General features: G+C 37.4%; 3 protein-coding genes across 4 annotated transcripts in view; all 3 read right to left on the bottom strand.

Annotated features, from left to right (window-relative positions):
• rb1 (retinoblastoma 1) overlaps positions 1–7,198 on the bottom strand; it is a 31,916-nt gene extending 24,718 nt beyond the window's left edge. The window contains exons 1-9 of the mRNA XM_084387514.1: positions 6,855–7,198; positions 5,956–6,076; positions 5,760–5,869; positions 4,699–4,833; positions 1,606–1,644; positions 1,438–1,487; positions 1,131–1,241; positions 631–773; positions 114–191 (exon numbers count right to left, since the gene is read on the bottom strand). Coding sequence (XP_084243640.1) covers positions 114–191; positions 631–773; positions 1,131–1,241; positions 1,438–1,487; positions 1,606–1,644; positions 4,699–4,833; positions 5,760–5,869; positions 5,956–6,076; positions 6,855–7,102 — 1,035 coding nt within the window. The 5' untranslated portion in view covers positions 7,103–7,198. The remainder of the gene's footprint in view (positions 1–113; positions 192–630; positions 774–1,130; positions 1,242–1,437; positions 1,488–1,605; positions 1,645–4,698; positions 4,834–5,759; positions 5,870–5,955; positions 6,077–6,854) is intronic.
• An 802-nt stretch (positions 7,199–8,000) lies between these two features.
• On the bottom strand, positions 8,001–16,254 carry dlat (dihydrolipoamide S-acetyltransferase (E2 component of pyruvate dehydrogenase complex)). The gene is made up of 14 exons (XM_084388245.1): positions 15,776–16,254; positions 14,796–14,897; positions 14,482–14,606; positions 13,983–14,130; positions 13,717–13,843; positions 12,578–12,753; positions 11,730–11,880; positions 11,553–11,620; positions 11,064–11,180; positions 10,852–10,959; positions 10,641–10,759; positions 10,332–10,494; positions 9,133–9,269; positions 8,001–9,038 (listed from the first exon to the last, which is right to left on the bottom strand). Exons 1-14 carry the CDS (start codon positions 16,058–16,060, stop codon positions 8,909–8,911), a joined length of 1,956 nt encoding a protein of 651 aa, XP_084244371.1. The 5' UTR covers positions 16,061–16,254; the 3' UTR covers positions 8,001–8,908.
• Positions 16,255–16,888: 634 nt separating this feature from the next.
• zw10 (zw10 kinetochore protein) lies at positions 16,889–26,156 on the bottom strand. Of its 2 annotated transcripts, XM_084387351.1 has the most exons (16): positions 25,950–26,156; positions 24,997–25,131; positions 24,783–24,884; positions 24,492–24,569; positions 24,129–24,288; positions 22,676–22,831; positions 22,144–22,338; positions 21,162–21,298; positions 19,085–19,267; positions 18,765–19,003; positions 18,598–18,669; positions 18,355–18,518; positions 17,884–18,014; positions 17,625–17,756; positions 17,344–17,546; positions 16,889–17,223 (listed from the first exon to the last, which is right to left on the bottom strand). In XM_084387351.1, the coding sequence occupies exons 1-16, from the start codon at positions 26,052–26,054 to the stop codon at positions 17,100–17,102; spliced, it is 2,316 nt and encodes a 771-aa protein (XP_084243477.1). In that variant the 5' UTR covers positions 26,055–26,156; the 3' UTR covers positions 16,889–17,099. The 2 variants fall into 2 exon arrangements, with proteins under 2 accessions (XP_084243477.1, XP_084243476.1); XM_084387350.1 differs by having other exon boundaries at positions 17,344–17,756; positions 25,950–26,149.
• Between the last annotated feature and the right edge of the window lie 320 nt (positions 26,157–26,476).

The raw sequence follows: 26,476 nt of genomic DNA, 5'->3' as shown, positions 1-26,476 counted from the left end.
ATAGTCCAAGGTGGGAAGCACCCGATGGGGATTTGATTAGTCATTTAAACACTCTGTATAGCTCTCAAAAGCAGAAGCAGCTTTTTAACCATTTTCCATGGGATATTACTCACAGGAGGAAGCCCTTGGAGTCCAGACAGACCCACAGAGTCTAGGAACGCACAGAAAGTTGTCTGGTACACGTTTTTCACCTGCAGACAATAATGTGACATCTGGTTAGAAGAAAGAAAAAGCTTCACCACGCATATGATGAGCTACTTTTCACATATGGTCAAGTTTGCAATGAAAAAGGTTTTTAAATACAGACTCATCATGTTGTGTTTCTGAGATATAAACTTAGTTGCAGTGTTGGGGACACATTAATAATCAGATATGTTTTTTCAATTTTTTTTAAGTACTAACATTTACGACAAAATATCTGAGTTGCTTTTTCAAATAAATATGCCCAACCCAGCCCAGATGAGAAAAAGTTATGTAATGCATTATTTTCCCATATATTAACGAAATGAGTTACTTTTTAGGGAGTAATGCAATTTTTGTAATGCATTACATTTAAAACTAACTTTCCCCAACAAGCTGTATTTGAAAGCTTGCAATGGCTGATGGGACTGTGTCTAAATGAGAGCCAACCTCATCCACACTGCAGTCGCCCTCCCTGCAGAGTGTCTCCAGCAAATGCATGTCCATCTCTAGAGGATGGGGTTTGGTTTTGCCCTGATTACGTCGGGATGCCCTGGTCGGAGGACTCAAGGTGGATGTACTAACCGCTGACTCTGGAATTAAAATATGAGAATAAGATCATTTTACCAAAAACAGGGGTGGTTATCCTCAAAATCCATGTAAATCCAAGAAGATTCCAAATATCACAGATTTAAATTGACCACATTCATATAGCAAAAACAAAACTAAAAAGATTCTGTTATTGTACTAAATGCTGCAACAAACAACAGGAAACCATGGAGAACAATGGTTATTTGTATGCCAAAGTCTGTGGGGGAAAAGGGTTGTTTGCTGGTTTCTCATTAGTTCTTTAGTGAGTCATTCATAATATTTTCTCTCATTGACCTAAAATGGCATTTAAAGCATTTGTCCAAGCTGCCTCTGAGCAGTGGAATGCGAGGAAAACTCACTGTAGGGTGACTGAAGAAGAGAAGGAGTGAAACGCTTGGTGAAGAACTCCAGAACACACAGCAGCAACTGGAAGGCTATCACAAGGTCATCCTCCATCTGCAGAAATGTTCCTTTACAAGGGAACATGACACAAAAACAAGTGACAATGTGGGCATGTGGATACGCTGTCCATGAGTCATGGCGCATATAATCCATAGAGAAGATATGGGAAAACTTCACTCACTATAAACAAGGCTAATTATTTTAAATGGACGAAAACACCAGATGTGACACATTTTTCTGTGCAATTTTTCCTTTATGACTCACCCTTGGCCAAGAGGAACATGGTCCAACTGCTTTCCAAAAGCTCTTTTCTCCTTGAAGGAAACAGGCATGGGACAGTAAGATCACTGATGTTTAATGAAACAACGATAAATATTATTTTGGAATTACAGCTGGGCAAACAGCTCAGACTGAAACAGGATTTCTACTCACTTTTCTTTGTCAGGCTCTGCGAAGATTTTTTCAAAAGTCCTGGAAGAAAATGTTTACTTTGTTAGTCTCAGCATACTTATACCTGTACGAAAAACATCTCAAAAGGCAATTAGACATAACGCACTAAAGGTGCACTAAAATGGCGAAACATTATTACTAAAAATAATAATATCAAATATTATTCATAAAAATTCATAAAATCTGCTTTAAACAAAGAGAGAGAGAGAGAAAAAAAAAGAAGACCAAACATGTTTAATTTTTTAACATCCAATTAAGTGAACTGAAGGCAGAACAAATGAAAGCACTTAAAAATAACAACATTAACAATACTAATAATACAACATTAATATTGCTAATTTAGAAAAATAATATTTTTTCAGCTCTGTGTACCTAGACTTTCCTGGTTTTGACCATGAATTTTAATTTTGCTGTATCATTAGCACTTACTGCACATTAAATACAGTGGTGGACAGAATTAATGGCACCACTGGTAAATAGGATCAAAAATGGCTGTAAAAAATAAATCTGCATTGTTTATCCTTTTGATCTTTCATTCAAGAAATTCGCAAAAATCTAACCTTTCATTAAAGTAAAAGAATTGAAAGTGGGGAGAAAAATCACATTATGAAATAAATGTTTTTCTCCAAAACACGTCGGCCACAATTATTGACACCCCTAGAATCTTTTACGAGTAAAATATATCTGAAGTATATTCCCATTAATATTTACCTTTTTTTAGCACACCAGGGTGACTAGGAACATGAAATTGTCTAGCTATGACTTCTTGTTTCACAGGAGTTGAAATATGACGAATACACAAAGGCCTAATTTCTTTAATCATCCATCACAATGAGTAAAACCAAAGAATATAGTTCTGATTGTTGAGCATCACAAAATAGAAAGTGGCTGTAAAAATAGCTAAAGAATTGAAAATCCCCATTTTGACCATCAGGGCAATAATTAAGAAGTTATAATCAACTAAAGATGTTACGAATCTGCCAGGAAGAGGACGTGTGTCTATATTGTCTTAATGCACTGTGAGGAGGAAAGTTTGAGTGGCCAAAGACTCTCCAAGGATCACATATGGAGAATTGCAGAGATTACTGGAGTCTTGGGGGTCAAATAACCCCTACATCACCACATGTTGTTTGGGAGGGTTTCAAGAAAAATCCTCCTCGCTCCTCCAAAAATAAACTCCAGCATATTCAGTTGTCAGACACGACTGGATCTTCAAAAGGGACCGGATTCTGTGGTCAGATGAAACTAAAAAAGGGCTTTTTGGTAGAAAACCCAGCAGATGTGTTTGGTGCAAACAGGGATAAAAAGTACCCCATGCCTACGGTTAAATACACTGCTGTATCTTAAATGTTGTGGGCCTATTTTTTTGCTGGAGGTCCTGGACATCTTGTTCAGATACATGGTATTATAGATTCTGGCAAATACCAACAGATAAAAAAATCAAAACCTGACGGCCTCTGCTAGAAATCTTATAATGGGCCGTGGTTGGATCTTCCATCAGGACAACGGTCCAAAACAAACATCAAAATCAACACAAAAATGGGTAACTGAGCACAAAATGAAGCTTCTGCCATGACCGTCCCAGTCCCCTAAACTGAACCCTATAGAAAATGAGTGGGCTGAACTCAAGAGAAGCACCACCAACATGCACTTGTGAATCTGAAGGATCTGGAGAGATTCTGTATGGAGGAATGGTCTCTGATCTCTTGTCAGGTGTTCTCCAAACTCATCAGGAATTATAGAGGAAGACTCAGAGCTGTTATCTTGGCAAAAGGAGGTTGCAAAAAGTATTTAATAACAGGGTGCCAATAATTGTGGCCAGCGTATTTTGGAGAAAAACATTTATTTTATAATGTGATTTACCCTCATTTTCAATTCTTTTACTTTAATGAAAGGTTAGATTTTTGCGAATTTTTTGAATGAAAGATCAAAAGGATAAACAATGCAGATTTATTTTTTACTGCCATTTTTTATCTTATTTACCAGGGGTGCCATTCATTCTGACCACCACTGTATATACACAACCAAAAACCAAACCCAAATATGACGTCAACCAGTTTATCAACTGTTGTGAAGACTTTGATGCAGTGAGGAGGCTGCACAAATAACCACAGTGTCTGTGGGCACGCAGCACTCGACACACAAAAACAAAGCACCACCCCTCCAGCTTAACCCCGGACTTATATAAGATCATATATTTAGACTTTCTGTTGTTAACCACCAGTGACTTATTCAGTAAGTGCAAAAAAAACAGACTGAAGCAGCTGGGCCTGAAAGAAAGGCAGATAATTCACAGAAGAGATCTTTCCCACACCCAGACGGCTGCTGCCACCTTCAGGTTTAGAAATTACATGTACGAACATTTCAAAGGTTTTTGCCATTCAAATAGACAAAATAATGAATCAAGTCTTAATACAGATCATGCAACATAAAAGCTTGAGATATTACTGAAGACAAAACAGAAAAACGTTTTAACGGAGTAACAGATTTCATCTCAGGGGTGACGTGAGATGAGTCACGCATTCTTTAAATGAGATGCAATGCAAGCACCATCTAAATAACGTGTCATGCTGAGGGAAGGGCGAACACACCCAGAGGCATGCCCAAACATCACCCGTAGTAGCGGTTCAGTCTAAAACTTATATCTTCTTTCATTCTGTATACATTCAGGATGAAAATATTCACTTGTTCTTTTAAACTTTCTATGCATCAAAGAACCCTGAAAAATGTATTATGGTTTTATATTAAGCAGCACAATGGTTTTCAACATTGCTAAACTAATAAGAAATTATAATGATGCTGAAAATTCAGCTTTGCCATCACAGGAAAACATTTTAAGATTTATTAAAATTGAAAACAGCTACTATAAATTGTACTAATCTTTCATAATGTGATATTTTACTGTATTTTACAGCCTTGGTGAGCATACAATACCTTTCACCCCAAGTTAACCGCAGTAGATCTTGGAACTGAACTGAGGAGCTGTGATCAGTTTGATCACAATGCCGTGAAATTAATCATATGTTCATCATACATCGCTACTGCAAATTCAAAACAAAACTGTACAACACTTACTTCACAAATCTTTGGTAGAGGGCAAAGGTCACATCATATTTCTTCTCCAGCCGGGTCACAGCAGTGTTCACTTTAGGGCTTATTGTGTCCACATTTACATCCATCTTCCTCACAAGGCTGATGAACTGCTTCACACTGCAAAGGAATGGCATAGTCATGTGATCAGCTAAAGACAATAAAGAAGGAATACCTGACCCACAACAGCCACCCCGTCCCCATATCAACCATAAAGCACTTATTATTATAAAAAATAATAATATTGTACTGTAAAATGAAAAATAATAATTAGAGTTTAATAAATATAAGAATAATAATGTTATAATAAAATAATTAACAATTGCTATATTATCATGTTATTATTACCATTATTATTTTATTTTAATTTCATTTTACAGAACAACAGTACTATTACAATACTAACATTTATGGTTGCCTACTTGCCTTAATTTTTTTGCTTTCAAATGTTAAACATTGAGCTAAAAAAACGTAGGCTTTACTCTGAAACATGCAGCGTGTCAGACTACGTATTTTTATAATTACATCACAACTGTTGCGATTTGATGATCGCACTAAGCCATATCACATTCTCACAACCATGCATTGTCAAAATTCATAAAAGAAGAGTTACCGGGCAACAGGCGAGTAACATCGATTCATTGCCGATTTGTACTTGTCTTTGACACTTTGAACCCTGGCTAACATGCTACGGGTGTCCCGCAAATGGCGCTGCGAGCTTGCACGGTGTTGTTAGAAGCAATCCATGCATTAAATAAATATATTAGAAAACGTAACAGTTTGGAGTTTATTTATTAGTAATTGTTTATAGCCATTTGGTAATTTCAATCATTATACAACCAAAAAAGGTTTCCTCAGATTTACGCAATTCATGTGGGTCATACTTTTAAGGTCGGAAAACAGAAATCTGTATAAATATGAAAATTAAAGTGTAGAACATACATTATTAACACTTTAAAGGCAAAACCACACTTCGACAGGGCAACTTGCTGATCCTATAGGGGGAGAATCAGGACTTCTCCATGACGTTCATTTGCCATACATACCTCAGTCCGACCACTTTTAGGAATTGTGTGAAGGTGAGGGTGATGCCTTCATACTCCATGCCAGCAATGAACAGACAAGCTCCCCACTGCTGTCTGTTCGAATACGCCATCTAGCATGGAAGACACAGACATGTTTGTGTATTACACATGTAAAAAACAATACACTAGAGCGGTAGTATATCAGAGGAAAACGTACATTTGCCTTTTCCATCGGCCTGATCTCCCCCTCCCAAATTCTCCACGCATGATCACAGACGAGATTTGTGGCATGGAGCTCCTCACTGAGAGACACGAATTCAGACTCCTTGTCCTTGTGTCTGGTAAAACAACACAGTTGACAGACATGAGTGAACACATTGATACACAAGGAAATTTTGACACTATTGTGGGGTGGTCGCTATACTGGCGCTGCCGGTCAAACAACATTGCGTAAAGACATAACGAACACCAAGTTGTCAGCTGTTAGGGTATTCAGCAAAAAAGCGTTACTAGCCAGTGATGTTCACCAGATATAGTGATAATAGTCTACTATATATTATACTATAATATAATAGACAATAGTATGTGTGGGTATATATGACATGTACACAACTGCTTGAATGAATGGAACATTTCATTTACACAATTACTTGAAATTTCTTTAAAAAAATTTAATCAGATATTGTGTATCCCAAATAGCCAAATAAAGGCAGATACACTGATTACAAATCACCATAGGCTTAACTGTGGCATTTGTAATAATACAATAGTAGGCGCAGTAAAATATTGGTTGCGTCGTAATTACCATGGTATAACAAAGCAACTAAACTATTAAACAATGTTAGCCATAAATATCCGCATTAACATTTAAAAAAACCTGTAATTTATAACAATGTTACTTAGTTACTATAGTACAAAGAGGTTACATTCTCATTAGAGTATGTCTAGTTTACTGAAGATGGTTGACTACTCTTATTCATTCACATTCAGGCATCTTTATCAAATACTGTTGGTTGCTGGCTTCCTGTGTCACCATAACCTAAAGCTAAAGACGGTCTGTCTGTACTAATAATTCGTTATGTTTATTTTAGAGCCAGTCGCGCGGTGTGTCCTCACCGTTCAGGGCTCAGCACTGCGTTCTCGCTACTGTCCGGAGATTCGCTCTTCGTGTTCCCTTTGAACTCTTTCTTCTGCGGGGTCCCGCTGCTGCGCTTCTTCGGCGGCATGTCGATGGTCTCGTGATGGAGAGCGCGTTCACTCACAGCACGGCGAGCGATCACGAGCGACGGATTTGGGGTTGTTTTTGTATTGATGTTGTTGTGGTTTGTGGTTGGATGTCGGAGCCTGAGAATACTTGTTTGCATCCGCAACTCCCCACTATTTCCTCAGCTACCCAAAACGCGGGAAAATTGATCGACGCAACGTCCGCCACTGTTGCGTCACGTCCGGTTCTTTCGCATAGTTAACAGTAATGACCTGTAATGACATAAACATATCTTTCTTTCTTTTTTAAAGATACATTTATATCTAGTTTTACAGACAAGGCTTAAGCCTAGTCTCAGACTAAAATGCATGTTTGAGCTGTTTAAGCTGAAAGCTACTCGGACTGACTCATCTTAAAATATGTCACTGCCATCAGTGTTAATAAATATTATTTTAAGGCACAATCTACTTAAATGTCCTAATTTAACTAAGCCACACTCCTGGCTTAATCTAAGCCCAGCCTGTGAAACCTGGCCATTATAAACCATTATATTTAAGCATGAACAACGTATCAGATGCTTGCAGTAAGATATACAAATTCTAAAATGCATCTGAAACACTTTCAAATGTTTTTTTTGTACTGATTGTACTTGCTTTGAGTTACATGCCTAAAATGAATGGTGTTTCGTTCAAAGGCACAGTAAAAAATGAAAATAGATTAACAGCAAGTAACATTTGACTGAAGATTGCCTAGTTTTCCAATTGGTTTTTATATAAACATGTCATGAGACCACGGAACACCTTTTTGTTTTACATTACAACAGCCGATGCACATTTTTTAAACAATTATATCACAATATTTTATATATAATGATCAATATTACATCTAATATTACCCATTTATCCATAACTTCTTTTCAGTTAAGAAAACAATAGTGGTCGACATCAGAACATAAGACAAGTCAGTGAGACTTTATGGAATATTGTATTCTTTCTATTAAATTAAGTGATTATTTCTTATAGAAGTGTATTGAAATGTAAAGAAAAGTGGACAGTATATCATGTTTGAGTTTCTATTTTGTTTATTCTCTCTCATTTTTTTTTTTTTGTCAAATTAAATATTGGTCATTTTTTGTCCCTTATGAAAAAGAAAAAAACGTTTGACTCACCGTTGACCAAATGAACCGTTCTATTTATATCCAGTCTAGTGTTTTATTCCATTTAGGAACCTTTCTTCTGTTTCTCCATGGGTTTATTTATAACAGCAGTTCACCCCATGAATTGTGCGTTATTCATTACAGAATGACTTGAAAATATTGCGGTTTAAAAAGAAAAACCCAGGTGCTATAAACGGGAGCAAAGGCACTAATGTGCGTGGTCTGGAGTGAGAGACGTAATAAATAAAATTTCCTATATCAAAACCCTGCCCCCATACCAAGACCATCAGTCTCAGCAAAGAACCCATCATGTATACATTAGACAATTAGCTCAGGGAGTGACAGAACAAATGTATTTCTACTATGCAATAATACAGAAAAAAAAACATTTGCACTGAATAATTTATCATAAATTTCAAATGTAGCCAGATAATATTTGGCACACACATCTCCAGATTTCATCACATTCTTTCTTGTGTAGAAAGAAAACTCATATTGTGCCAATGAATGTGTCAGGTACAGACCATGAGACTTGGCTATGGACACAGACATTATTCTTTGATCTAGTGGCAAATAGACTTACGGTGTTTGTAACAACATCCTGAAGGAAAATGGAAACCCTTGTCCAGCAATATCTTCTGAAACTCCAGAAAATTACCTTAACAATGACTTGGGTTGAGAGGTTACTTGAGTGAGAAAGAAAATAAAAAAGAGGAGAGAGAACAACCTGTTGTATTTCCCAGGGAGAGCATATAACCAATGAAAGAGACCTCTCCAAATCCTAAAGTCCACTGTTTTTAAACTGCTTGCTCACAAGAGCATGGTGAACGGTTTCTCCAGGAACTTGCGGAACTCAGCCAGCCACTGTGCGCCGACAGCACCATCTACCACCCGGTGATCACAGCTCAGAGTCACCGACATCATGCTAGCCACGTCAAACCTACGAGAGACACAGAAAATGCAGGAACTATTTTAAGAGCTTCATCTATATTTGTGAGGATGTGGAGTGATGGCAAATTGATGTCCTTGCTCACCCCTTTTCGTTGTCTGCAGGCAGCAGTCTCTTTTCTGAGCCACCCACGGCCAGAATGCAGGCTTGAGGAGGGTTAATGATTGCTGAAAAATTCTTGATGCCATACATGCCCAGATTCGAAATAGTGAAGGTGCCACCCTAGAAAACCAAGAGTGTTTATGTAATGCATTTTTATATATACACACAACACATTTTTATATTATTTTATTTATATGCAATTATAAACGCAACACTTTTGTTTTTGCCCCCATTTTTCATGAGCTGAACTCAAAGATCTAAGACTTTTTCTATGTACACAAAAGGCCTATTTCTCTCAAATATTGTTCACAAATCTGTCTAAATCTGTGTTAGTGAGCACTTCTCCTTTGCCGAGATAATCCATCCACCTCACAGGTGTGGCATAGCAAGACGCTGATTAGACAGCATGATTATTGCACAGGTGTGCCTTAGGCTGCCTTATATATATATATATATATATATATATATATTCAGGGTCAGTTAGATAAAAAAAATACTAACACTTTTAATCAGCAAAAATGCATTCAATTGATCAAAAGCGACAGTGAAAACATTTACATTGTTAATTTTTTTTTAAATGTCCAATAAATCCTGTTCTTTCCATTTAAAGAATCCTGAAACCAATGTTTAATGGTTTCCACAAAAATATTAAGCAGTTCATTTAGCAGCATGGCACATTTTTCTTGAGCACCAAATCAGCAAATTAGAACAGTTTCTGAAGGATCATGTGAGACTGAAGACTGGAGTAATCATTTTACATTTTAATTTGTAATATTATTTCATAATATTACTGTTTTACTGTTTTTTATCATATTTATGATCAAATTTAATGCTTGGTGAGCATAAAATACTTATTTAAAAAACATAACTAACTACATTAGTTCACATGAACTAATAATGAACTGCACTTCTACAGCATTTATTTATTGCTTTGTTAATGTTAATTTCAACATACAAAAACATTATTAAAATCAAAGGTATTTGTTAACATTAGTTAGTGTACTGTGAACAAACGTGAACAGCTGGATTTTTATTAACTAACGTGAACAAATACCGTAACAAATGTATTGCTCATGTTAGTGAATACATTACCTAATGTTAAATGAAACCTTTTGTAAAGTGTAACCATATATACAGTATATATATTTCTGATATCCACACCTAAGCACCTAAAGTACTCACCTGGAATTCATGCGGCTGTAGTTTACCATCTCGTGCTTTAGCAGCTAATGAGCCTACGTCTTTGCTGATAGTCGCAAGGCCCTTAATATGAGCATTAAATACAATGGGAGTGATTAGACCCACAGGTGTACTGACTGCGACACTAACATCCACCACGTGATTTCTGTCCGGAGAGAAAAAGTGTTTGATTAATTCAGATTCACTTCCATTTAAACGTCACATCAGTTACTTTACATTTACAGATACGTGAGAAAATACTGCTGCCCTCAAATGGTTAAGATCAGAAGTGCACTGTGGGAGTCCACTCACTGTCTGATAACTGTGTCCATCCAGGAGGAGTTGGCCTCTGGGACCTTTAAACAGGCCAGAGCCGAGGCTTTGATGATGAAGTCATTGACCGAGAGTTTGATGTTATCTGCTTTCACCTCCTGATCATGAGGGAAAGGTACCATTTAAATCAGGACTACTGTAATGTGGAGCTTATCATCATGTTACAGCCAGGGGAAATGAGGTCACTCACAGCATTGAGCTCTTTCCTGAGTTCAATAACTTGGTCCATGTTGACATCAATGGACAAATAATAGTGCGGAATAGTCTGTTTTGACTGCATCAACCTCTGGGCGATCACCTAGATAGCACAGCAGTAAAGAGACAGGCAGGGAAACAGAGTATCATGGGTAACATAAAAGTCTTTATGTATTCCTAGAGAATATAAAAGGTCAGTGGACTCACTTTGCGGATGTTGCTGATGGGGATGTCGGTGAAGGTTCCTGTAGGTACAGCAGCAAAAGCAGGGGCGGCTGGAGGGCTGGGGGTGGGTGCAGCAGGGGAAGGTGCAGCGGCTGGGGCCTGGTGGTGTGAAACAATATACATTTTATTAAGGTCTAATTAATAACGCTGCACAAATTTCCACAGAATTCCCGCCATTCCGAAGTTCTTAAAAACCTTTCACCAGAGTTAACATTAACTAAATCTATTAAAAACTTTTTTGCTCTTGACCAAAATTAGAATTGTTGCTATAACTGGAAATAAATATTTAGTTAATGTTAACTCTGGTGAAAGGTTTTAAGAACTTTGGAATGGCGGGATTTCTGTGGAAATTTGTGCAGCATTATGGCACATATTCTATCTGGGCTTTCTTAAAAGCCTTTTTATATCTCATCTGCCCACTGTTAGAAAAGTCAAAACAAAGTTTGGTTGCTTCGAAATTGAATGACTTACAGGAGTGAGCTTAGGTGGAACGAAGCTGTCGATATCTTTCTTGGTGACTCTGCCATCTGGTCCAGTTCCTAGCGACAAAGCAGTGGCATATTCCCAATTCAGTGTGAGTGACATCTCCCATGCAAATGAAATGAGCTAACAGACAGCATCAAAGCCAAAGCATCAAAGCTCTCCCACCTGTGACTTGGGCGATGTCGATTCCCTTCTCGGCAGCCAGTTTCTTGGCTAGAGGGCTGGCAAACACCCTACCCTTCCTAGGAGCAGCAGGGGCGGCTGGAGCAGCGGCAGGTGCTGGGGAGGGAGCTGCTGCTGGAGATGGGGTGGCCACCTGAAAAATTTGCCACAATTAAAAGTCATATACGCAATACACATATTCAAATTATTTCTTTATAGTTAGGTTAAAGATTTAAATCATTAACTTCTTCAAATTTGGATTAGAACATGTTATGCTTCTAAAAATGCAAAGCATTTAAAAAAAGCATCTTAAGCCTAAGTAGTACAGTGCCACCAATGGTCTCTACCATCAACTTAGCCCACGATGCTGTTGAGAAACACAGCCCTGGCTTAGCGGTTAGTGCATGTGCCAATGTGTGTACATACATAATTAGTTTTTTTTTTAACAATCAAAATATCTTGCCAGAACATATCATGTGCACCACAACCGACAGTAATGTGTTGTAGTCTATTCTTGATGGCCACACCCACAAAATTGGCATGGCGTGATTGCAGTAGTTGCAAAACACTACAAATATTGCAAAGTGACCTTTCACTTTCAGTCATGGCATGAAACAGCATTACGTTGGCAGTAAAAACAAGACCTTGATTTTCATCACGACGGCCTTTAGGTGGCCACACAAAAAGTATGCTACATCACATCATGACATGTGGTTAATAAATGATTGCTGTTAATAAATGACTGCTGATCACCAAAACATTCAGGTTAAGTGTGCATAATTAATCATAATCACTTTAAACAGCAGACACAAATAAACAACAGATCTTGTAGAAATGACAGCGCTCTTTACCGGTGCGGGAGCAGGAGGCGGGCTTGCAGCCACACCGGTCTCTACATAGTCTGCAAATGCGCTAATGTCGGATTCCTTTTCCACAATGATGCAGAGAGGAGTGCCGAGAGGAACGTCTCTGGTGCCCTCAGCAATCATTATTTTGGCCATGTAGCCCTCCTCTTGTACCTCAAAACCTGAAAACCACAGGAAGGAATTACTAAACAGTGTTAATGCATATATTACTATCTAATCATACAGCAAACTTCTTAAAATCTTGTTTATGCATATACATTTTTGTGTGCATATGTCCAATCAAACGTTCACAATTTAATATATCTGCATTCTATTTCAACAATTTTAAAATGTAATTTATTTCTGTGATGAATTTTCAGCATCATTACTCCAGTCTTCAGTGTCACATGATCCTTCAGAAATCATTTTAATATGCTGATTTGGTGCTCAAGAAACATTTCTTATTATAATCAATGTTGAAAAGAGCTCTGCTGCTTATGCATGTATATTTATACAAACACACATCTATCTATCTATGGGCCTGTTTACGCCAGGTCACTTAATGCATTTTCTCTGATTGAATAGCTATCCGATCGTGAAAACACCAGTTGTAAATAGCCTCCAATAAGCTTTCGAGATTGATTTAAATTCGATCACTCAAACCACTTCAGGAGGTGGTCTGAAACGCATTCCAGATGAAACTGGACAAGTGTAAATGCATCTGGTTGTTGAAACCACATGTGTAAATTTTACTTCATTAAAAGTGAAATTTAAATTTATAAGTACAATTTTACTTTATTACTAAATGTAAAAAAAAAAAAAAAAAAAGTGTTAAGAGCATGTTATGGGCTAAATGGCCAGTTATGACAGTGCTACTGCAACACACATATTGCATAGTGCAACATTTGCATAAAGTGCGAGAATTGAAGATCGGATTAATATTAGTTTTAAGGAGACAAGTGTAAATGGAACAGTTTTAACAAATCAGTAAAAACGCAAGTGGAACCAACGGGTTTTGGGCATTGGCCACTTTTTCACCTCATAAGAAATGATGTTATCAATATGTTTAAGGTGTTTATGTGGACATGGATATAACTATTACTGTTGAATTATCATAATTAAATTCAAAATAGCTGACAATTTACCGATTGTTGCCTTATCGGTCTCAATTTCAGCCAGCAGGTCTCCCTCGCTCAGCTTCTCACCCACCTTCTTCTCCCAGCGCTGCACTGTGCCCATAGTCATGGTGGGAGAAAGAGCTGGGAGAAGAACCTAAAGAAAGCGAGACAGTAAGTTAATGACGCCATGCAATAAAATGCTTGCTTATGCTTAGACTGGCCAATACACCAAATGCTTTCACTTCTGAATTTGTTTGTAGTCACTTTAATATTTGGTCAACATCTCATCCTACCTTCATATGAGGAGGGTAGGAGCTTCCAGGAACTTGTGGCGCTGCAGGAGCAGCAGTGGGCGCTGCTGGAGGGGGAGGCGCAGCTGCAGGGGCGGAGCTGGACATTTTATCCAATGTTAAGTCCTTAAATGCAGGGATGAGGTCAGGACTAAAGGTCAAAAGACAGATGATGTAAATTAATTGGGAAATACAAGTACACATCAATATTATACATACCGTACCTTCTAGATCAATCACATAATTGAATTGTCAAAAATGGTATCAAACATACAAATGTATGCTTGCTTTTATTTAAAGCAAAGATCAAGACACAGTATAATTTAGGTACATCGCATTCCCTTGCCCTTCTTATGATGCACCATTTATCTGTCCTACAACATACCTCTTTTATGTTTTTAAGGACATAAAGTTTATTATGTAATATGTATTATGTAAAACAACAAACATCAGATCTTATGATGCTCTGTAGCTTGGCACTGAAGATACAAATTGTGCTTACCTGTCAACGGTAATACAAATGACAGCTCCAATGGGCACATCTCTTGTACCCTCAGAAACCAAGATCTTGGCTAGGTAGCACTCCTCCAGTAGTTCAAATCCTACTGTAGCCTTGTCTGTTTCAACCTGACCAAATCAAAACAGAAGAATTAGATCAGAATTGTACCATGGGGTTGTTGAAAGCTTGATTCGGATTGGTTGACAGACATTCTAATCTAAGCTGTCCTAAGAAATGATTTAGTTAAATATTTTTATCTACAACAAAATTAAACAATCAAGTGGCTTCTTGGTGGTAAAACCCTGAATATGCCTCACCTCAGCAATCAGATCTCCCTCGTTAATTTTGTCACCTTCCTTCTTTTCCCAGCGTGCAATAGTGCCCATCTGCATAGTGGGGGACAAAGCAGGCAGTTCCACCTGTAATAGAATGAATTGGGTTAAACAGGAAGCTGTAAGCATTTGGCATAAACGACTATCAAATCTTCTCAGCATATATGATCTGCATTGAAATGGTAGTTAAATGGTTTTGTTGCTTTTAGATTTTTATTGCTACTCAGGATTCCCACACCTTCTGACTATTGCACTATAAAATACTATCTGAAGTATTTTTCACTTATTTAACTTATGTTATAGAGATTGACTAATACATTGGTTTAAAAGTAGTATAACTGGAAAAATGTATATTCAATCACTAAAGAAATATGCTAGACTTTCTCATAACTTCTTATAATTGATTTCTTATGCGTTTTCTAGGCCTGGAAAAGCACAACAAGTTCGTGACTGTGGACATAGTTTTATGTTCTGAGGCTAAATATTTAGATTAATATGTAAAGCAGTATGAGAAAATGTTATGCTCTCTCGTGTGACAGTATGTTTCGTATAGATATGAAAACATGGATGGACCTCTGGCAGCCCACAGCATTCATAACACATATACTTCTAGACTGAGCATCTTGAAGGTGACACCAGCAGAATAAACGCAGTGTAGCAATATGCCAGTTCTTAAAGAGACAGTTCATCCAAATACGCATTTATATATATTTTTGTCAACTTTTACTCTCCCTAATGTTGTTGTTCCGAAACCGTATGAGATTAATTCTTCTGTGGATCACAAAAAGAGATGACAGATGGCATAGTGACAACGTCGGTCACAGTTCACTTTCATTCTGTAGATAAAGACGCAATGATAGTGAACGTTGCCTGAGGCTGTGAGTCCCTAACATCTCTTTTTGTGTTCCAAGTCAAACGTTTTTGGAAGCACATAATAACATTAACTGTTAGTTAGCTTAGCTTACCCTCTGATGGGGCGGTAGACTGTACACTCGCATGCTTTGACTGAAACTAGCCGTTTGGCTTCGCAAGACCCATGATCTGTTACTAAGGATGCTGTTGTACACACGTCGACCATGACACAAGCTCCGGATCCGGATCGGGCCGTTGGAGTGGTATCGTTTGAGATGATGGCATGACACCGGACCGGGTCGAGGACTGGCAGCAGCAGCAGCAGGGCCCGAGAGGACACTGGGCCGGGTAACGTTAAGCCTGGCAGATGGGCGTACTCGTAGCGCTAAACGCAACATTTTGAACGTGATGACCCTGTAATACTTCGCTGGATTTAAGTAAGGCTACTCTGGTATCAGAATATCTGACACCTGTGGTAGCAACAGCAGTCTGTTCTCTCCTAAACGTACAGAACAACCTCACTTTCCAATGACCTCCCCACTCAAAACATCCCACTTTACGACACTCCTTCGCTTCGTCCTCCGGGTGACGCACAAGGGTTGCCAGATTTGTGATTTAATTATATTCAATATATTGTATTATATCCTCTTTTTAAGAAAAACCCATAATTTTGTGTTTTTAAATAAGCTAACTAGCGAAAACAGCAACGTTTCTGTGAAAACGTTGTACAATTAATCACTCTTTTAAATGGTGAATTGAGATAGTAAAAACATGGCAACCTTCAAGCTGTCAAGCCGGTGTCGTAAACTGTAAAGCGCTGACGTAAAAGTGTTGTCAAGCACTTTCTATCCATCCAGAAGTTGTCTGGACCACTTTGCATTCTTCCACAAATCCTGTACTGAAACTCACGTTTGATTTAACTATAAATAAAACTTACTCTCCCTCATGTCGTTCCAACCCCGTATAACTTTCTATCTTCCGTTGAACACAAAGGTAAAATGTGAGGCAGAATGAAAGCCTGTCACAATCCTCTTTTATTATATGAATGAATATACAATAAAAATTCAATTAAAGTGAATGTTAACTGAGGTTGTCAGTTGATACCATTCTGCCTAACATTTTCATTTGTGTTCCAAATATTTTTAGACATACAGGTTTGGAATGACGGGACAATTTTCTTTTTAGGATGAATTATTGTAAACTGAAAAACTTTAGACAGCTTAAAACAAGATTATGTGCCATTGCTGGAGTTTATTGAGGTATTTTTCAAGTATTAATTCATGTACTGATAACATAATGTAGGAGAACAGGCAAGTGCTTAGAACAGCATTTATTGTAAAGCATTTTCAGCATAATAGAAAAATAGAGAACACATTATATGTAAGGAAAAGCTCCATGTAGCGTTATGTGGCGTTGGAAGTGCATTGGTCTTTTGGTCTATTTGACAATTTTAGCGAGGGCCGCTGCTCGCCTCTCTGTATTCTTGAACAGGGCACGAATGAGGCTCTTCATCTCATTACAGGAGAACTCCACTGCCAGAGGTCCTTTGCCCTCCGCCCACCTAAAAAAAAAAAAATATATATATCATTCTAATGTTCCCAATGACTAAAAAACTGTTACCAGAGTTACAGACAGACTCCTAAAAATGAATCAAATTTAAAAGATTAAGTAAGTGTATGACCTGTCCACTATCTCCTGTAGATTAGCATTTAAAACCATGGAGATCTCTTTTAAGGTCATCCATTTCTTTACATAGACTGGAACCTCTTCTTGGTATTTTTTGTTCTTGTTTTCATCTGGCAATGGATTGAAGACCAGTGGCCCTTCCTCTATAATGGTTTGACACAGTGTTCGCAGTCGCTCACCGTCCACGTTAGATATGTCCTGGAATGACAGCCCTTGGTTACACCTCAAATAGTTTGGTGGTGTAACAAAAAACAACAGCATTATGTATTGCCTTACCTCCAGCATCATAATCTTATTAATCAGCTCTGATATTGCAGTATTGAGGAGAGTCCCAGTGGCTTTGCAGTATATGTTTACTGGCAAGACATCTTGCCAAACTTTTCCCAACCTCCTCAGCTGATGAATTACCTAAAATTCACAACAGCAATAAAACCCCAGTGACAAGAACACTAGGCACAAATGTGCTAATATACTGGTACCTAACTTTAAGCAGCAAAAACCTATTCAGAAAATAATTTGTGTTGTTTGATCATACTTGTCTGATAGCCTTGCTGGCTGCAGAGTAATTGTCTTCATCATCCAAATTGGAGAAGTTACGTGCAGTGGACAGTCTCTCCAACATCTCAGCTTTTTGAACGTTCATTTGTGCCACAAAGCACCGAGCACCTTGTTGAAATACAGAAGAAAAAAAAGATGAACATTCTTCAACTCTCGCCGACCGGTAAAAAACGCAGAGCACTCAACACTTCAGTGTGAAATAGACAATCAGCCTCGTTACGCTCGTGGCATTTTAAAACCGAATATAAAGTTGAATTGAATTGAATATAAAGTTTAAAAGAACAGCATTTATTTGAAATAGAAATCTTTTGTATCATCGTTGTTGTCACTTTTTATCAATTGTAATGTATACTTGCTAAATAAAAGTATTAATTTTTTTTTAATTTTTTTTATCTTACGGACCCCAAACATCTAAACAGTATCATAAAACATGTAAGCGTGCCCTTACCTAGTCTTCTGAAACCTGGGACCAAGTCTACAAAATAAGACACTCCATCTTTCAAAGGAAGGTGAGGTTTAAACTGGAAACCCAAGGTTAAAAGTTGGTGAGCGATGAACATGCAGTTATTGTGCTGGATGGCAGCCAAGTGAGGTAACTTCAATAAGTTGTCCCTAAGTTATAAAAACAGCATCACATTAAAATCAAAACCCAGTATACCAAGAATACTGCTATAAAAATACATCAACTCACTTGTGATATGTAGGCACAACATCATAGAACAGGTGAAATATGTTTCGAACTGTGTAAAAAAGCTGGACTGCACTGAAAGAAAAAGACCAAATTTATGTAGCTCCGTAATTACAGCTTAAACATGGACCCAGTATCTGTGCTTATTGTAGTGGCTGCCTGCTACATACCACTGGGGGGAGCTGCCCACCGCCTCAGACAGAGTTTGTATGGCCAAGTCCATTAGCTGCTGCACAGACTCACTAATGCGACACACAGGCAGGCATAGAGTACTGGGACTCAACTGCTTCTCGTTTTCCAGGCTCTGCTGATCGTAATGGGCACTTTTCTTACCCGATTCCTTCCTCTCCTTCTCTCCTCCACTGGGACTCGGTAGTTTAGGGATCGAGAGCTTATACTCTGGAGTGATCTGGACCACAAAGAGCACACAAAAGACTGTCCACAAAAAGCTTTTATAGCTTAATTAAAATGAGAGAATTTACAGTCTTACTTTCACTGTGTTGTGCATCTCAGAAGTCATCAGTTTTCGTGCAGCCACAATGACATCTTGGCATTTTTTGCTTGCGAAGTGGCAGTTGACATTCCTGGCGTATTTCAGGAGGTCCGTCGAGTCTCCTGCGAGGTACCCCATTTCTTTCAGACTGCTCTCGAAATCCTCTGTCTGTTTAATGACCTGAGAACACAATTGGATATTGTATTACAAACAGGGTTCCCACAGCTTGGTTAACTTCAAATTCAAGGACCTTTCAAGGACTTTCCAGGTCCAATACTCTCCAATTCAAGGACTTAATGTGGGGACACATTTGTTGTGTACAACAACAAACGATGAGGTACCATGGTAGTTTCATGTGCGCGTACAACACAAAGTACCTCATGCGGAAAACACTTAACGTAACCAGGGTTTTCCCTGGCTTAAAATGAGGCGGACGTGGTAAAATCCTAATAATGTATTTTAATAATAAGATAATTAAATTAGTATTTTTTGTAGATCATCATATAGCCAAATGTGTTTCCCACATTTTTTTGTGGGTGGAGCTTGAAGAAAATTGTGTTCATTTTAAAGATAAATTAATTAATCTGGTGCACTTTGAGTCATCCGAATCCACTGTTAAAAAGAAATAATCCACCCGCAAAACCGCCCATATTCTTTGATTTAGATATCTGCATCTGATCATCACATTACAATTATTCAAATGAGTGTTAAGCATGATAATATGGTAACATATCACACTGAAGTAGGCTGATTTAAAATGAACATTTATTTAAAATAAAAGGTCTTCTTTTGGCAAAATTACATAATTCCTTAATAGCCTAAACAGAGGCTTTACTCCATTCAAGCTTAAATTGTCAATGTTTCATTACACCACTGTTTGAAAACACAATTTTTTTTGTACCTTTTATAAAGGGCATTTTTCCCCTAATTTTATTAAATGTATCTCCATCTTTCATTTCAAATTCTTACATTTGATCAATATATTCAATTAAAATAATAAGACACTAGGCTGTTACCAATCAAATTAAATCATTTACATTGAAAAATTATAACTGTATTAAATTAGATTATTTTAAATATTTTTGAATATACAAATAAGGAATGTTGAAAAGAATGATACTTTATGAAACTAAACCGCCAGTAGGAGGCGGCAGGCGACCGTCTTAATGAGCGAGTCATTGAGTCATTCATTCAAACGATTTGTTCAAACGGCTGATTTATTCAGAATGAGGCAGTTTAAGAATGGGTAATTTGACTCAACCGATTCGTTCAAAACGCTTAATCATTCAGTAATGCAACAAGTGTTGCTGTGAGATGCGCGATAGTTCTGCTGTGATCTTTGTTTGGAACTTTTTCGCTGCTGAAACAGAACAAAAACAGTCATTGCGTCTAAAATGTAAGTGACTTAATTTTAACTATTTGTTTATTGAACTGTTATGAAATCAGTCTCGGTTTCAATCTTGATGGCATTCAGGCAAACAGCTCTCTGGTCGTGTGTAGCCTAGGCTATATATTGTTTCTTAACTATAATATGTTATAAATAACTGCGCAAGCCTCAACAGCGCAACATTGTTACCGTTAGGTAGGCCTATATTATTATCAACTATAGGCTATCAATCACCACTTACATTAAATGAAATAAAACAGAATCATCCTCACGTTTTCGGTGATTCCCTAGTTAATTTTTATTGTCAAGAGACGGAGGCGGCACGAAATTTGACGGAGGCGGCCGCCTCATAATTCTCTGCAGGAAAAACCCTGGTAACGTAAAGCGTAAATGCGCTTAACTAGTGTAAATCAAGCAAGCTAGTATGCATAGGCCATGAACTGTTGGCGAAATAACACATTAGGGGACCGGAGTGAATATGGAATTTTTTCCAGAAAACTTATTGCACAAAATAAATTCAAGCACTTTCAAGCACCTGTCTCTATGTATGTTTATTTTCAAAAACTTTCCAGGGCCTTGAATTTTTTTTTTCAGATTCACAAACTTTAAAGGATTTCAAGGACCCGTGGGAACCCTGTACAAAGAATGCTGTGCAGTTGTCATGCTGACAAACCCTTGCAATCTTACCTCGCTATACTCGGCCAGCTGATTACTGTTAGTCGGTATGGAATGAACCAAGCATTCACGAATGATGCACTCTGACATCTCCTCCCAAATCAGGTCTCCTAAAATCTCAGACACTTTCTTTTCGTCGATAGACACATCTGAAGAAAGAAAACAACAGAAACCCCATCATCAGTTTACTGCAAGCAATGCAATGTCTAGTGTGGGGCCTTCAACCTTTTTCTAGACCACTTGTTGGATAAAGTGACAGTATATGTTATACAATATATTGTATAAAATTGAGTGTTGCAATTTATGCTTGACATATATAAGTATATAATTAATTATATATGACGTTATATAATTGAATTCATTAAAAAATATAAGTACTTAATATTGAAAGTCCAAAACAGAAAGTAATAACTTATGATGTTCCCGGAAATCCCTTACATGGACAAAGGCATCCAGTTATCACTGTAGCAGAAAAAGCAGAAACGTTTTGACTGATGAAATGTGAAGACAAACATGATAGTGACAATATATGGTTCATGTGTGTTTTTCAAGCCATCTTGGGGTATTTTTTTTACTTTATGATGCAATGCAGTGCTTATTGACAATCTATAAAATATATTTTCTGACTTATTCTGTGATTTTTTTTTTTACATCGTACAAAATCCATGATGACTTAATGCACAAGTGTTTGTAGTACCTAAACCAATCATGCAATTGCCATTAGGAATATAGGGAAAAAAATTATAGAAACAAATTATTAGTTATTATTCAGCACTGTATTTGATTTCTTAGCCAATTAAAAGCAAGAGATAAGAAAAAAATTAAACCTGTAATTTAGACAAAGGTCAGAAAATAAACTGGTATTAGACTTGACATTTCTGTCCCCCTCACTTCTAAAATCATGTCTACGTCCCTGGTGTATGCATTATAATTAGTGATGACTACAAAGTCTGTGGTAAACAGAACTACTTCTTCAGATTTTTTTTAGACGTACCTAAAAGGTTTCCATGTAGCGTCTTAAGCACGGTGAGCACTTTGTTGTAAACCTGGCTGGGATTTGGATGCTCTGCTTTGGTTTCTTTACACTGCAGGGTCAGGACTGCACCTTGCTCCGGCTGACTGGTCACTTCCACCATCAACGAGGGGTAAATGATTAGTGGCTTCAGCATGTACTTAAACAACACTTGCCCTAAAGGATTGACAAAGAGTCAGGCAGTCAACTAACAGACCAAAATATAGACAAAGCAATGCAGAGGTACTAATGGGCTGTAACACTAAAACTTATTCTTACCATCTATATATTGTAATCATTTTGCTCACAACTTGTAATAATGACTTAAATGAGCTCATTGTTTTTGCCTTAAATTAATACATTGTTAGCTAACTGCATGTATTTGGACACAGTCACTTCTGATAACAGATCACTCTAAATTGTAACGTAGACACATGCATTTTCTGTAAAGCTGCTGTGAAACCATGTTTTGTGAAAAGCGTTATACAACTAAATGTGAAGTGAATTGAATTACCAAACAGTTTAATCTTTTTATGAAGCTCTCCTTGAATGGAGAGGGCCTGGAGAATGCTAGGGAGAAGAGCAAGTGGGACAGACTCATCCGCCATAGATCCTCCTCTGTTCAAATGAAGCGCTGTCTTCAGGAAAGATTTCACGCCAGTGAGCTCAGCTAAAATATGGAGATCAAAACAAATCAGACCAGCAAACCAAGGCAGAATGTTTTCAAAGAAATCACATTTCTCTACTCTGATAACACCAAACATGTATCCGAGACACAGAAAAAGTCTCTGATTAAAATTGCGATGAAACAGACTGAGCGAAACAGATTATTGAAAAAGAAAAAAAACCTGTAGGACAGGGACTTGGGTTCTATCCATCGGTTGTTTATTGGGAGGAGGAGGCAGATCTGATTCTTGTGGTCAATTTTAAGAAAGAGGCGGGTTTAAGCTAACTAAACGACTGAAGAAATCTGACGTTCCATTGAAAGATCAAATTAAACTTTTATAAAAAATTATGACAGAGTTCCTATGCAGTTTGGAAAAGAATGGTAATTTCCAGGTCTGGATAAGTATAGAAAAAAGACAACTAAGTACAGAAAAATATTTGCGTTTCAAGACTGTAGCCCCTATTCAGTTTTCTAAAATATAAAATGAATTTGTCAAACCACATTTAAAGAATCCAAATGATGTGTCAGTAGGCTTGCTGCGAGAGTCTGTGTTACCGGTGTTTAGCCGCAACACCGGTTATCACTTGTCCACCGTGGCACCACCCCCAACCATCCTTTAGATTTTTTTATAGTAATACAAATTTTGTTCAGTTAGAGAACACACACTACAATTAAAAACTAAATGCATTTGCTGAGTCGCAGCACAGCAGGAGTTAGATTTCACCTCACTTAGCCCATTTCGCCTCACTCTTGACTGACAAGATGATGGAGAAAGTTTTGTTTTCAAAGCGAAAAATAAAAGCGCCTATTTAAACAAGTTTGTCATTGTACTGTTTTGTTGTTGTGTTTTTCATTAAGATTAATAATGATGCCAGCATTCAAGCAATTGCAGCCCCAGATTTTCCACAAAAGTAAAATGCGCACAGCCGCACTGTAAAAATGTCCTCACCGTCACATCCCTAGTCAGAGGTGAATATATGCAGGTTATAAAGGGTTTTAGGTTCTTCTCATGTTATCACTTTGTGAAAACCAATGAAAAAAAGATAAAATAAACATATTACAGAGGACTGTACTATATACCAAATATAATACTGAAAATAATGCTGTATGAACCATGTATCTTAAATATGGTCTGAAAAATCTAGATAGTTTTTTTTTTAAATGAAATTTGTGTAGGAACTTTGTTATGAAACGAAACGAGCAAGGACGAATCATTCCCAATAAAATCAATAACATACGTTTAGAAAATAGAGAGGGCAAATTTTCATTACACATGAATTTAAGGTAAAAAAAAAGTTACTTTTAGTGGAAGGAAGTTTCCAGACTGCCAGTTTCTTCCACTCTTCTCCAAGGTGGTAGATGAGATTCTCTCTCTGTATTGTGATCTCTGAGCTGAGGGCCCGAACTAAAGGCAACTCGGTGTCTTTCCAAGCTTTCAGGGCATCAACACTTGCTCGTGCCTGTATAATACAAGTAGAAACATGTAATTAATACAGTACATTTTTGCACAGTAATTCATAGGGCTGCTAATGTTAATCAAATTAGTTACATGATATGCCAATAAACGAATCAAATTATTCAGAGAAATTTGGTTTATTATAATAGAATGGACTTGTTAAATTCACAAACTGGTAATGTGAATTTATTGTTGACTGTGACTTACTGTTCCATGCTGCTTGGCTGCAACCACGTAATTCTTTTCCTGCAAGGCCCTGTGATACTCCTCTACTGCAGTGTCAAACTTAAAAAGCATATTAAAATAATGAGAGAATGTTCCTGTTATACAAAACATGTGCCTGAACTTAAGTAAACAAGCAAATTACTGAGCCTTTTTCCCTTCTTTTTTTACATAATCATTTACATCACAAGACACACATGCACATTCTTTGAGACATAAATCTAGCTTTATGGTTAGAAAATCCTCTAAGCATACACAAAATCCCAGCAGCATTACCTCTTGGAGATGCTGGAGCAGGTTTATTACGGCAGTGTTTTTCTCTAGTTGCTGTTTAAGCTTGGCATACTCTGTCACGGCATCATGGAGGTTCTGCTGAACCTGTAGATACAAACACTTACTTGACATGTTTAACTACTATAAGAGTCACTCTTTTTTATTAGAAATTGAACCGATTGAACCGTAATCGTTTATTAATAGTGAAATAAAGTACCTCATTCTCAATGCAGCTTTTCAATAAATCAATGTCTTTGGAAACTGATTCAACCTGGTCCAGAAGCTCTTCTGCTCCCTCCATACTGGGTACAAACTCAATATATTTTTTATTTATCATGTCTGTAACCTCTTCCTGTATGGAAAAAAGAGGGTTAAACTTTTACACCGAAACACACAATGCTACTAAATAAAAACTTAAATGCATAACAGATTTTGATGTATGACATGTTTGATGGAGACCAGTGTTATACTTCTTCAATAACACATGGAAAACAACTGGATTTCACCAATTCAGATAACAAATATGAAACATAAGACCTTTATTTGCTTATTAATTACATTACAGGAAAAAAAAAACACTCTGAATGCAAGATAATCTTGTTAGAGACATATATCATAAGTCCCAAAACACAAACAATAGTGAAACACAAAAAGGCAAGTCTGATATTAAGAAATCAGAACCCAGACAGATATTATCGGCCAATAATGTCTCAAGACCAGAAAAGAACACATAGTTGCGTAAAAGGAGGTCAACAACATTACATCAGTTTAGTCTGAAGTCAGAGCTCAGACTGGCACTGACAAGCAATGATATCAGCAGCATGACACGTCAGCCTACCAAAGTCACATCAGTGCCCCTCTATTCACTATTAAACCACGAATGAACACTGCGTTCATTGTACAACGAATCTTATTAAACGTTTATAATTCTTAAAAGACTTCATATGTCAGGAGAAAGGCGTTAGTCGCACTTCAAGAGATTTGGTTAACGGTCAATGTATGCTAACATGAGTAACGTTACCAAAGAGATGCAAATGTACGGAGCAAATCAACTTAACGTTGATTCCTTTTATCGTCAAGTTAACTCGGGTTACATTTTACACGTTATATTCGGGTATTTTATAAGTTAAATTCGGGTTTGACAGCTGGTTAGCTGACCGCACTGTTTACCTTAGTTTCTTCCACTTTCCGGGACAGTTTGGAGATTTTGCAGGCGAGGTCATCCTTCTCCAGTTTACCTGAGCTGGCGAGCACTTCTGTCACAAACGACGACATGACGGTCACGGTCAGGAGAGTGAACGAGCAGGACAGTTTACCACTTCATACCACTACCCGCCATTCCGCGCGCAAGGAATGCTGGGAGTCTGACTGTTGGATGAAGAAAAAAAAAAGCTGTCGTCGATTTAAAAAGACGCGGTAAGAAGTGCTCGCTTGTTATCAAAGACCTTTGTTATTTTGCGAGGTGCTTTTTAAACTATAAAATTAGGCAATAGGTCATTTTATTAGGGCAAGTTATAAATGATGTATAAAACGTAATTTTATTGTTTTATATCAGTTTTAGTAATAATTCCATTTCCAATTTAAGTCCGTTTACAGCCTGAAAGTGAATTCTTGGTAACGTTAAACCAGTAGAAAAGCACCTAACGTTATTATTATAAGGGTGAATGACGGATAAAAAAAAAAAAAAACTGGCCAAA

Source organism: Rutilus rutilus (assembly GCF_951802725.1).
Source record: "Rutilus rutilus genome assembly, chromosome: 18".
NCBI lineage: Eukaryota > Metazoa > Chordata > Actinopteri > Cypriniformes > Leuciscidae > Rutilus > Rutilus rutilus.
The sequence above is the reverse complement of the archived record's forward strand: the minus strand, read 5'-3'. Positions and strand labels throughout refer to the sequence as shown.

What these genes read in the sequence shown, in the direction of transcription:
- dlat (XM_084388245.1), bottom strand. Translation starts at nt 16,060, where the DNA reads ATGTTGCGTTTAGCGCTACGAGTACGCCCATCTGCCAGGCTTAACGTT. An exon ending in GACCGATAAGGCAACAATCG is followed by an intron (nt 12,754 to 13,716) that starts GTAAATTGTCAG and finishes TGTGGTTTTCAG; the next exon opens with GTTTTGAGGTACAAGAGGAG. An exon ending in ATGGACACAGTTATCAGACA is followed by an intron (nt 10,495 to 10,640) that starts GTGAGTGGACTC and finishes CTCTCCGGACAG; the next exon opens with AAATCACGTGGTGGATGTTA.
- zw10 (XM_084387350.1), bottom strand. Translation starts at nt 26,054, where the DNA reads ATGTCGTCGTTTGTGACAGAAGTGCTCGCCAGCTCAGGTAAACTGGAG. An exon ending in AAAGCTGCATTGAGAATGAG is followed by an intron (nt 24,885 to 24,996) that starts GTACTTTATTTC and finishes TTGTATCTACAG; the next exon opens with GTTCAGCAGAACCTCCATGA. An exon ending in TAAAAAGATTAAACTGTTTG is followed by an intron (nt 22,339 to 22,675) that starts GTAATTCAATTC and finishes TCAATCCTTTAG; the next exon opens with GGCAAGTGTTGTTTAAGTAC.